The 11,956-nt window shown below is 35.8% G+C and overlaps 1 protein-coding gene across 1 annotated transcript; it reads left to right on the forward strand.

Annotated features, from left to right (window-relative positions):
- Positions 1 to 1,025: 1,025 nt before the first annotated feature.
- On the forward strand, positions 1,026 to 6,034 carry LOC140964326 (ABC transporter G family member 11-like). Its single transcript, XM_073423998.1, has 10 exons — positions 1,026 to 1,708; positions 1,986 to 2,275; positions 2,371 to 2,542; positions 2,700 to 2,822; positions 4,200 to 4,328; positions 4,432 to 4,626; positions 4,733 to 4,819; positions 4,903 to 5,175; positions 5,285 to 5,392; positions 5,465 to 6,034. The coding sequence occupies exons 1-10, from the start codon at positions 1,310 to 1,312 to the stop codon at positions 5,816 to 5,818; spliced, it is 2,130 nt and encodes a 709-aa protein (XP_073280099.1). The 5' UTR covers positions 1,026 to 1,309; the 3' UTR covers positions 5,819 to 6,034.
- Positions 6,035 to 11,956: the final 5,922 nt, after the last annotated feature.

Genomic DNA, 11,956 nt, shown 5'->3' on the forward strand with positions numbered 1-11,956 from the left:
AATTTTTATGCTAAGAGTATTACTTTTTATTGTGAATATCGGTAGGGTTGACCCGTCTCACAGATAAAGCTGCGTGAGACGATCTGATAAATATAATCCAAAAATATACAAGGAAGGTATTTCATTGGATCAACATAAAGTAACAATAACAAATTTCAAACAGATAACAATATAATTATGAGATAGGGATTTGTGTCAAACGTCCAATTAATGATACTGTTGCAAAACAATTAGTTTACGATAATTATGAAGTAGGGATTGTGTCAATGTCCAAATAGGGACACCAATATTAATAATAAAACTTCAATTTATGTATTAGAAAAGTAACTGTCATCAAAAGAGTCCTACCTAGACAACGTGTTGGAGAAGAAAATGATAACTTAATGCCAAAAAAATATATGTTTATATAAAGTGTAAAACCGACTTTGAGGAAAATTCACACAAAATTAAATAAAGAAATAAGTAAAAATATATTTATTTTACATAAATATTGAGTATGTAGAAAATATAATTTATACTATACATATGCAAGAATCACAATAAAGATATGTCAAACGCTATGGATAATCCAAAAATATACGACGATTACTACTGATATGAAATATATAGCTTCAAATCTTTTCGTTCGGACAAAACCTAATGAATTAGAGTTTTTGGATCTGTATAAGATTATATATGTTATGTTAGGATCGACTTAACCGGTATTTCGTTACATCAACATAAAGTAAAATAAATTTTTTCTCAGATGATGAAAACAACTAGGAAGTAGGGATTGAGTCGATGTTCAATTAGTGATCAGAATGGTGTAAGAAATTAGTTAAACAGGACCCTATGATAGAGATAAGGGCCTAATAATAAAGATTTTGACATATGCGTATGTACGCAACGCAGGGGCATGCAATACAATTTATGTGCTAACCAACTACAAAGGTTAAATTCAAAAGGGGCGGTGTGGATTCAATGCGGACACCAACACCCACCTGTAACCATTAATGGCAGTGCACATAACCATGGAGAAAGGGATAGAATTAATTCAACGTTGTTGGGGTCTTTTCTTGGCTAATAAAGGGTGGTTTTTTTGGTGGAAATCAGTACAAGTTAATTAGCTGTCTGTGGTGTTACAGTTGCGTTTCTTGATCGGCTCTTTTTGCGTGGGAATGGGTTTTGGCATTATCGGTCCATGTTCATGATCGAACTCCTGCTTCCCCAGTCAAATTCACGAGTTTTTTGCGTCGTTGTTTGATAACATATATATATAACACCTCATTGCTGGAGCTTGGGATATATATATAGAAGAGTGGGACGGACAATGGCGGCGACACGGAGCACGGAGGTGGAGGATGTGATGATGGAGATCGAGTCGAGTAAGCCGCATGGTAACGGGATGATAGTGGGGGGGTTGAGCCCTTTGAGCGAGAGCCTGTGGAAGGAGAAGGCGAATACGGAGTTCGTGGGCGATGTTTCGGCGAGGCTAACATGGAAGGATTTGACTGTGGTGGTGACTCTGAGTAATGGAGACACGCAGAATGTTCTGGAGAAGCTTTCGGGTTATGCCGAGCCGGGGACGTTTACCGCGCTCATGGGGCCGTCTGGATCCGGCAAGTCTACTCTTCTTGATGCGCTTTCCGGCAGGCTTGCGGCCAACGCGTTCATGTCCGGGACCATTCTGCTCAATGGCCGTAAGGCCAATCTGTCATTCGGGACTGCTGTAAGTAATTTCGACACCCATTTGTGTTCTTTCTTGCTCAAGTATAATACAGTTACACAACTCGAAATAGAGTTCAAAGTTCCAGTAGATTACTTTGCTATGTAACTTGAAGTTGATTTCTTTGATCCAAGGTTTTAAAGATTGTACTTCCCTTACAGTCAAGACTGGGGATTTTGCTATTACACTACTATGTTTATAAAGTTTCATATAAAAAGAGATGTTTTTGTTTCCAAAGAAAAGATAGTTACCAGAATGAACTCGTCTGCTGCAAATGTAGGCATATGTTACTCAAGATGACAACTTGATCGGCACTTTGACAGTCCGAGAAACGATTTCGTATTCGGCTCGATTGCGCCTCCCGGATAGAATGCCTTGGTCGGACAAAAGGGCGCTAGTGGAGAGCACCATAGTCGAGATGGGGCTTCAAGACTGCGCGGACACTGTCATCGGAAACTGGCACTTGCGAGGCGTGAGTGGCGGAGAGAGGAGAAGGGTCAGCATCGCAATCGAGATCCTGATGAGGCCAAGATTGCTTTTCCTCGACGAGCCAACCAGTGGACTCGACAGGTGATCAAAGTTCCCAAATTTTACCACCCAAAATATCTTCTTGATCCCATATTTTCTTAATGAATCTCATTAAATCTGTATCTTTCTTGTGGCAGTGCATCGGCATTCTTTGTGACACAAACACTACGAGCGCTGTCAAGAGACGGGCGCACTGTTATCGCCTCCATTCACCAGCCGAGCAGTGAGGTTTTTGAGCTGTTTGATCGATTGTACTTGCTCTCTGGTGGGAAAACAGTGTACTTTGGCCAAGCTTCGGAAGCTTATGAGGCAAGAAATCTTCATTAATTCCCCGAAACAGTACATTTTCTCACGTATTCATCCATTCATCAGATAAAAAATTGATTTGGCCCCTCCTATAACCATTTGATCGCAAGACAGGGTCGAACTAACTAGAAATCTCACGTTCGGAGTGTTAAATTTGCAGTTTTTTGCACAAGCTGGCTTCCCATGTCCGGCTCTCCGAAACCCATCTGACCATTTTCTCCGCTGCATCAATTCTGATTTTGATAAAGTTAAAGCAACTCTGAAAGGATCCATGAAACTGCGGGTATACAATTCTTGCCACTGCTCTTTTACTTTACATTCATCTGCTTGCGTGGTGAAGGTGGATTAAAAGCTATACTATAAATCATAGAGTTTGTAAATATACTTCTTTCTATTTTTTTTAAAAAAATCTAGGAATGCAAACTAAAATCTTCCATTGAAAGTAAGTTGTAAATTGTAATCCAACACATACCTTATTAAATTAACTCGTGGCAATTCAGTAAAATACGAAATTAGATTTTGATTATAGTTATGATATGGATGCTTTTTACTAAAATTTGTTAATTCAAATATTAGTGTGGGTTTTTTTTGTTTTTTGTTTTTTTGTAAATTTTCCCATTAACTAGTATGATTGGAGAATTATTATATGCACAAAAAGGTAATCGTTGAATTTTTGAGAGCATATAAAACAACGGCAAGAATTTAATATCATATATACAAGATAACTGAATTCGGAAGATATATCAAATATTACATTCAGTCATTGACTTTGAAGAACGTCTTCTTGCAAACACTCCAACCCTCACTAGTGTTATATAATATTTAGGTATGTTTAGGCACCCCAAACGCCACTATATATTAGCAACTCGTAACATCATCCAGTAAGTTTGAATTGATTGTACTTTATCATAATGAGATGATCTTTCGTATTTCAGAAAGTCGATAAACTTATCAAGGTAAAATTTTGCACGTCAAAGCCTTTATAAATAAGATAAATGTTGTAAATAATTAAATATTAATAGCTAAAAAAATATTTCCCACAACACTTACATCCAAGCACAATTCACATTAGATACTAAATTAGGCGAGCTACATTTTGTTCAAGATCCAAAATGAAAAAAAAAGTCCATTCGCAAGTTCGACGAAACAATTTGATTCGAAAGAAGATATTTGATTGGAGGAATGACTTACATAATGGATATGGAAGACATCCAATTGTTTATAATTACTATTTAAACAGCTATTATATATTCGAAACATGGATTGGAAATGACTAATCCAAGTACGTACTTAGGCTGAGTTTGGTTCATATGATAGATGCGTGATTGTTAAATAATCATGCTGTAATCTGATGTTTGGTACGTCTTTTCCAGCTCTTGATAATTTAATTATCAGTTAACTATACTGACTAAAAACTTGAATTTCTTAGTTGAAGCCATGAACTGATCAACTATACTGAAGCAAGATTTTGATATTCAAGAAACATTGTTATTTATATATAGAACTTGGGACATTTGTCTCTCACACTTTCAAGAATTCGCGAGAATTCATGTGTTAGTTCATGGCATCACTCAACAATAGAAAGTGTAACTGATTGTTACATTTGCATTTTGTCATTTAATCCTTTCTTGACTACTCTTTCCCATGTTTGTCCAATCAGTTTGAGTCGAACGACGATCCTCTGGACAGAGTGACAACAAACGAAGCAATCCGTGCACTTATAGACTCTTATCGTACCTCGTTGTACAGTTACACAGCAAAAGAGAAGATTGAGGGGATGTCCAAAGTTGTGAGTGTCATTTTCCCACTTGTTTGAGTCTGAGTTGATCCATATTCATCAGATTATATAATCTGATTTGAATATGACTTGCTATGATATGTGATAATCGCAGACTGGAACAGTGCTGGATTCTGGAGGGAGCCAGGCCAGTTTATTCATGCAGGCATTTACCTTAACCAAACGCTCTTTCGTTAATATGTCGAGGGATTTCGGCTATTACTGGCTGAGGCTTGTCATCTACATCGTGGTCACTATTTGCATTGGAACCATTTACTTGAACGTGGGAACTGGATACAATTCGATCCTGGTAACTTTTATTTCCCGATGCGTTTTGAATAGTCTTAAACTACTACTTATCTCCTCTGAATTTAAGTTAGTCCAAGTCTTGCAACATTTACCTGTTGAATTTACAGGCTAGAGGTGCATGTGCATCTTTTGTCTTTGGTTTCGTGACTTTCATGTCCATTGGCGGGTTTCCTTCGTTTGTCGAAGACATGAAGGTATGTAGATTGGTGAATTGATTCTTGTATGTAGAAAAAGAAGATGATGAAATTAAATCACTTGTTATGTCTTGTTACCTCAGGTTTTCCAAAGGGAAAGGCTTAATGGGCATTATGGTGTGGGTGTTTTCGTGATCAGCAATACTTTATCTGCTATGCCATTTCTCATACTGATCACCTTTATTTCCGGCACCGTGTGCTACTTCATGGTCCGCCTCCACCCCGGATTTTCACATTATCTATTCTTCGTCTTGTGTCTTTACGCGAGTGTCACGGTTGTTGAGAGCCTTATGATGGCCATTGCCAGTGTTGTTCCTAATTTCCTCATGGGAATCATCATAGGTGCAGGAATCCAGGTTGGTTTTTATACTAGACTACTATCGCAAAGTTAAAGGTTATTGATCTCCATCAAAAACAGAAAATAGACTCAACTGACAGGTTATATGTTCTGCATTGTGTGTGTAGGGAATATTTATGCTCGTCTCCGGTTACTTTCGACTCCCTAACGATATCCCAAAGCCCTTCTGGCGTTACCCAATGTCTTACATAAGTTTCCACTTCTGGGCTCTGCAGGTAAACAAAACACCATAAATGTAATGTCTCTCTTTTAACTTTAGCTAATCTGACACCTGAAAATGCTAACAGGGGCAATATCAAAATGATCTGAAAGGCCTGATTTTCGACAATCAGACGCCCGACCTTCCCAAGATTCCAGGAGAATATATTCTAGAAAACGTGTTCCAGATTGATGTGAACCGATCGAAATGGATCGACCTGAGTGTTCTCTTCAGCATGATCATCATCTACCGTATCATCTTCTTCATAATGATCAAATTTAGTGAGGACGTGACCCCATGGATCCGTGGGTGCATTGCGAGACGTAGAATACAAAAGAAAATTACAAACCAGAATAACACTGTCACCCCCTTTGGCCTCACTCAGTCACCTTCTCTAAGGGGCTACGCCCGAACTCATGCTTCTGGCATTGGCAAGAGGTAGAATATATATAAAGCTTGTGAAGGACCACGACATCCAAAAGGCAACTTTCACTGTCTATTTGATGCAGTTTCTTACTATATATCGCATAACATGGAAATTTATTTTATTAGCTGAGCATGTTATGAATTTCGAGTTGAAATTTGTGTGTGAGAGAGATTACTAACTGTGTAAACTAAGATAAAATGCTCAAGCAATCAAAGTTCTTTCAGTTGACTACACTAAGTTCAAGTATATTTTCATGTTGGGTTGATTCAATTTACATGATTAAACCGTTGTAACTAGTTATTTGTATCATTCAAAATGGTCAGACTGTACCATATTTAACATCTTATGTTATTTATTGCATTTCTTTATAGTCTTATGTAATAAGCCATACCACAATCCAAGCATGCGCATAGCAGCAGCAGGACAGGGAGATACTTTGACGCCAGCTTTTGAAAGTAAATCAACCTGAAAAAAGGCATTATAAATTTGAAGTAAAAGATTTGAAGATTTCAAGTTGTATGGTAAAAATTCAGACGAGAACGAGGACTTAAAATTTTAAGGAAATATTTGGCTCGATGACTATTTCAAAATAAGAGCTCGGTTGGTAGCTCAAGAGACACTCTATAGATTACCACATTATCATGCACCCGATCAGTATTCTAAATGGCGGTCGACCGCCCTGTTTACGCATGAGATGACTGTTTTAGGCGACCCAAGCTATACGGCAATGGGCAGACGGTCGAGAGCAGTGGGCATGCGGTCGAAGTGGGTGGAGGCGGTGAGCAAAGCAAGCTAGGTGAGACAGTCAAAAATTTTAAATTGTAGTCAACAAATTTTAAAAATCTAGTTAAAGTAAACTAATTTTAAAACTCAAAACCGTATTTGTTTAAATCACACTTCCCTTTCTATTTTTTTTAAAAAACTTTTGGTTCTCACTCCTCACTATCAACCATAAGTCTACCACACAAATTGTCAGCCACGGTCACCGCCACCATAAGCAAGAAGCTTTAGGTTAGGCATTGCATATATATTATTTAACATACTTTTTTTATAATATTTCAGATTTTGTGATTTCAAAAATCAAATTTGTTTTTATTCCTTATTATTAATTATTTTATTGTTGAAGATCAATGACGGAAAAAGATAAACAACTGGAGTTAGAATTTAAGCCAAAACCTAATAATATTGTTTGCGAATACTGGGTGGTGTATAATAAAGAGTAATAAGATTGGATCATATGCAAGTTGTGTAAGAGGCTTATTGAAGAAGAAGTTTATAGGATGAAACATCATATTACGTCTTGTTGATGGTGACAAGAAACCTTCAATGATATTTTATTGGGTGCTCTTAAACAAGCCAAAAAGACATCAACAAATCTTTCAAAACAGAGGAAACTGTCATCCCTATTTTGAAGATTATTGATGGAAGTTTAAGGATAGACTTGGTAGTCCTTTCATTATGCTGCTTACTTGATAGTCCTTTGCATGATTATATATGATTATTTATAATAATTAAAAAAATTCAACCGCTTCCCGCCGCGCCGCCGCCTCCCGCCATTTACAACATCGTTCGTACCCAATCAGAATGAACAGCTAGCAGATTGTCTTGTAGTAGCTTGATTTTCTCAAGATATGTGACAGTACCATGTTCAACTCCTTGCATGGTCATCACAAGTTGGTTTTCATAAAGTATCTCTGCAACATGCTAGAAATGAAGAGATACATAAGAAGAAATTTTTAACAAGATAAAACATCAGTAAACGACATATAATGCCATCCAACTTAATTTGAACCTGAAAACTTGAAATAAGCTGAAGATCTGACCATATGGATTCCGGTTTTGAGTTCCTTTGAGGCATCTCTTGTTTCAGTAAGTATGCGATCTGTTTAGTTCATAATTTGCGTTATCCCAAACCATATCCTGATACGTCCTTCAGCAGTATTATGGTGCTTTTTATGCAAATCTTTTTGAGACTGCCCTCAAAAGAAAATGTAATTAAAATTGTTACAGTAAGCTCAACTGACATATATGCAGTCTCAAGTGAATAGAACACAGAATTAGATATACACACCGATAGATTAAAAACCTTAACAGTTTGAATCAATGAAACAACAAAACTTCAAGAACCCAAACTTACAAAGATACCCTCAGAGATGAAGTATTGAGAGATTGATTAGAGCTAAGATCAAAATTTTAAAGGTTAACACAGGGTTTCAAGATGATGTGAGCTTATAATTTGTAGAGCACAGCAGCACTAATTGTCATATGTAATCTAACTCAGCTGATTGTGTCAGACATGCACGCGGGCCTAGCCATTCCAGATACGTGCTGCCCCCCAGCTTCAGCAAAGCACGTAACCTATCACACGCATTACCAGCAGGGACAAAGCAATACCAGGTACCCACTAAACTTGGCATCATAGATCAATACCACAATAGAAAACCTGCACTTGGTAAACGACAATCCTGCAAACTACTGAAGCATAAAAACCAATGTTGGCTCTCTACATACTAGCTTGGAATTTTTGGGAAAATAATTTCTAAAATAATATCAGAGACAGTATCACAAGTTAAAAACTACCACAACGCAAAATCATATATATGTCATTAACTTGAACTTAGAAAATAATGTGTGGGCCTCTGTTTCCTACAACCAATGTAACATGATGAATACCAATTCCGGACACATATCAATCGATCTTCGCCTTGCACACAGTAAAAACTCTATATCCTTATGAACTCGAGCATTAGAAAAATTCATTTCTAAAACAATCAGATAATATCACAACAACAAACAAATAACACTTATACCAGTGTGAATGAGCTCAATCCGGCAGAGGAGAGTAGATATGTAAGAGTTATATATATATATATTTTGGGAATATAAAAAAAATATAATGACACTAAATTAACTACTTTATGACTCTCAGCTTGAATAATAAATATTAGACGTTTTTTAATCTTATTTAATACCAGTAAAAAACTTAAATGTAAAATAGTAGGTCTCTTATGAGACGGTCTCACGAATCTTTATCTGTGAGACGGGTCAACCCTACCGATATTCACAATAAAAAACAATACTCTTAGCATAAAAAATAATACTTTTTCGTGGATGACCCAAATAAGAGATCTGTCTCACAAAATACGACCCGTGAGACCGTCTCACACAAGTTTTTGCCAATCTAGAAACTGAAATATTTATATAATCCAAACACATATATCTTATTTCTAAGGAGTAAGATCTCTGGTTTTTAAAAATAAAAGGTTTTATATATGATTAGTTTTACAAAAGCTTATCGATAGTTAATTGCATAATGTGTATGTATAATGCATCAAGGCTTCAATTCTTTGCTCCACCACACAAGGTGACGTTTCTTGTTTCTGGTTGATAACTCAAAGCCCCTAAGGTGTAAGCGCAGCCATTGTTATGGGCTATATTGGTAGCGGAAGTTGTCGTCTGGGCAGGAACACTGCAGTCTGAATCCGAACTGATTCGGATCAAGTTCGCCACACAGAATGAGTACTGGAACTCTATTGCACAATCAAAGGACGCTAACTCCAACTTGTACATTCCATTTGAGTCTGTTGTTCTGTTGACAGAAAACGAAAGCTCTTCGGTTGTGCTTGGATGACTTGCCCTCATTCTGCACTCTACGTGAACATCTGCACCTGATCAACCCACAAGTAAATACAAATTGAATTATTCATGTTTATGATCAGAATCTCCGAACTTTTTGGCTAAAGTCATGCCAGCACTCCGACGAAACAAGAGTAAAAACCAACAAAAGAACAAAGTAGCAAAGTTACAAGAGCAAAACACAACATTTTGGCAAGTTAAAATACCGACATATAAAACATGGCAATTAATTAAATGACTAAATTAGTTATTTCCCAATACCAATCACAAGACAAACTGATATCGAATACAAGATGCATAATTTGCCCAATATAATCTATGTGTATACACATTTTGTCTGCTTCTAAGCCACTTGACTTTTTTTTCGGAAGAATTACAATTTCAGGCCAATAACTTGCGCCGTTTTTACTTTTTAATGTTATTAGTTTTCAATCTGTCATTCTATAATTTTAGTTTTTCTCACCAGAATGATGACGTGTCTGATGTCCGGTAAAACAAAGACTAAAAGTGAAGGCAATGACATATATACTTCATGGAGTAAAAATGTGACTTGAAAACTTACTAGACTAATTAAGAATGAAAAATCGACAAATTACATGACTAAAATTGTAATCTCTTTCAAGTTTGTTGTACTCCCATTACCTGGCAAGACGTAGCTGTTCTTGGTGAAAGTGTTGTCATGGCATACATCACAATATATGAAACCTAGAATAGCAAAATTTGAGGTGGGCTGCTGCTCCGTCAGTATCAACTGCAACAAAACCAAATAAAAGAGACAGCATACTTGCACTTCATAATTCTTCATGGATAAAAAACATAGAATTGGAGGATTATATANTTTCTTGTGTCTGTATACCCCGGTAATCCATCCATGCATATACAATAAAATTCTTTTATAAAAAAAATTTAAAGATTATTTAGAAATTAAATACTATATAGATTATTCTTTATAAGATTTTTTTATATAAAACTTATGGTGTGCATGTTTTATTAATAAGGGAAATAGTTTTTTAAGTAATAATGTTATTAATTTGTCTTATTTTGGGTTTTGGTTCACTAACTTGTCAAACTCTGGTATTGATCTACTAAATTTAAATTTTAGGCTATTTTGATCAAACTACTGACAAGAAATCAAACACTTCAGTATTTTCTGATGCCAACTGTGATACATTTGTCTCACATCTTAAAAATTAAATATTTAAATTGAGTATATAATGGACTTACAATGGACTTCTGTAGAGTTAATCATTTTCGTAAAGTGAGGACGAATACGAAGTAGTTGCTATAGGGACCCATTGTGCAGTCACGGGCCGGGCCGTGATAGAATGGTATCAGAGCCGGTCACCAGCATGGAACAACGAGAAATAAGTAGTGATATGCAGGGCAAAGTGCTACGTGTATGGGAGCCACCTCTTGAACCTGCGGGACAAAGTGCTATATGACGAGAGCTATCTCTTGAACCTGTAGGAGCCACCTCTAGATTCTCGGCACTGGTAGATCGAGAGGTCAGGCCGTGACGGGGACGTCGCGTTCTGAAAGAAGAATGATTGTGATACCCTTGTCCCACATCTTAAAATTTAAAGATTTAAAATGAGTTTATAATGGGCTTACAATGAACTTTTTAGTAATTTGGGTTAATCATTTTCGTAAAGCGAAGACGAATATGAAGTAGTTGCTATAGGAGCCCATTGTGCAGTCAAGCAAGCATGGGCTCGGGCTCGGGCTCGGGGCGTTACACCAATATCAACAATTTTTTATATTAATATGTTGACAATATATATCACATCAACATTTTTTGATATCACATTAATGTTCGACATATTAGATACCAACATTGGCATACTATCCAATAATTCATACAATTGCTTTTGAATTTTCGTGATACTAGGCAACTAATGAGCAATATATGCAATTCCTATCAAAGCCTGTCTAAAAATAGTGATTTATTTAATATTTGAGGGGAATGACATTTTTACTCCACTATTTATTACATTTACGTTTATTTTTTCATACTGTAATTGAACAATGTTACTCTTTTAATTTATTGATTGTTCTTTTTATTATAAATTCATTGATATTGTAAAATTTTTGAATTAGAACTTAATTACTTAAAAGACTCTATTTAAATTTGTGAAGGTAAAAAAAATAAAATAAAATGCGTTAGATAAAAATTTAAAATATTATTCATTAAAATAAATATTAAATTTATTTTATTTTAATTTTCTTTCTAATTTTTTTAATCAAGTAATTATTTTTCTTTTGTTTGTTTATATTCTAATGTTCTTACTTTTTGTAGTAAGTAAAAAAAAATTTACTTCTACAAATTTGTTAATGGTGACGTCCCATATTTGTTAATCATGTTGACTCATCTCACAAATAAATATCTGTGAAATCGTTTCACACTCATCTACAAATTTGTTAATGGTGGCATCCCATAAATTCATTCATAATATATATGGAGGAACCTGATTATAAAATCAAAGACAAATCAAAAGAAAAAATTTAGAACAGCACCAA

The sequence above is a fragment of the Primulina huaijiensis genome, chromosome 18 (genome assembly GCF_012295235.1).
Source record: "Primulina huaijiensis isolate GDHJ02 chromosome 18, ASM1229523v2, whole genome shotgun sequence".
Classification (NCBI taxonomy): Eukaryota; Viridiplantae; Streptophyta; class Magnoliopsida; order Lamiales; family Gesneriaceae; genus Primulina; species Primulina huaijiensis.

Bases quoted from the DNA above. Each gene is read 5' to 3' on its own strand.
- LOC140964326 (XM_073423998.1), top strand. From the start codon at position 1,310: ATGGCGGCGACACGGAGCACGGAGGTGGAGGATGTGATGATGGAGATC. The intron at 2,823-4,199 runs GTATACAATTCT...TTGTCCAATCAG, and splicing joins AAGGATCCATGAAACTGCGG to TTTGAGTCGAACGACGATCC. The intron at 4,627-4,732 runs GTAACTTTTATT...TTGAATTTACAG, and splicing joins CTGGATACAATTCGATCCTG to GCTAGAGGTGCATGTGCATC.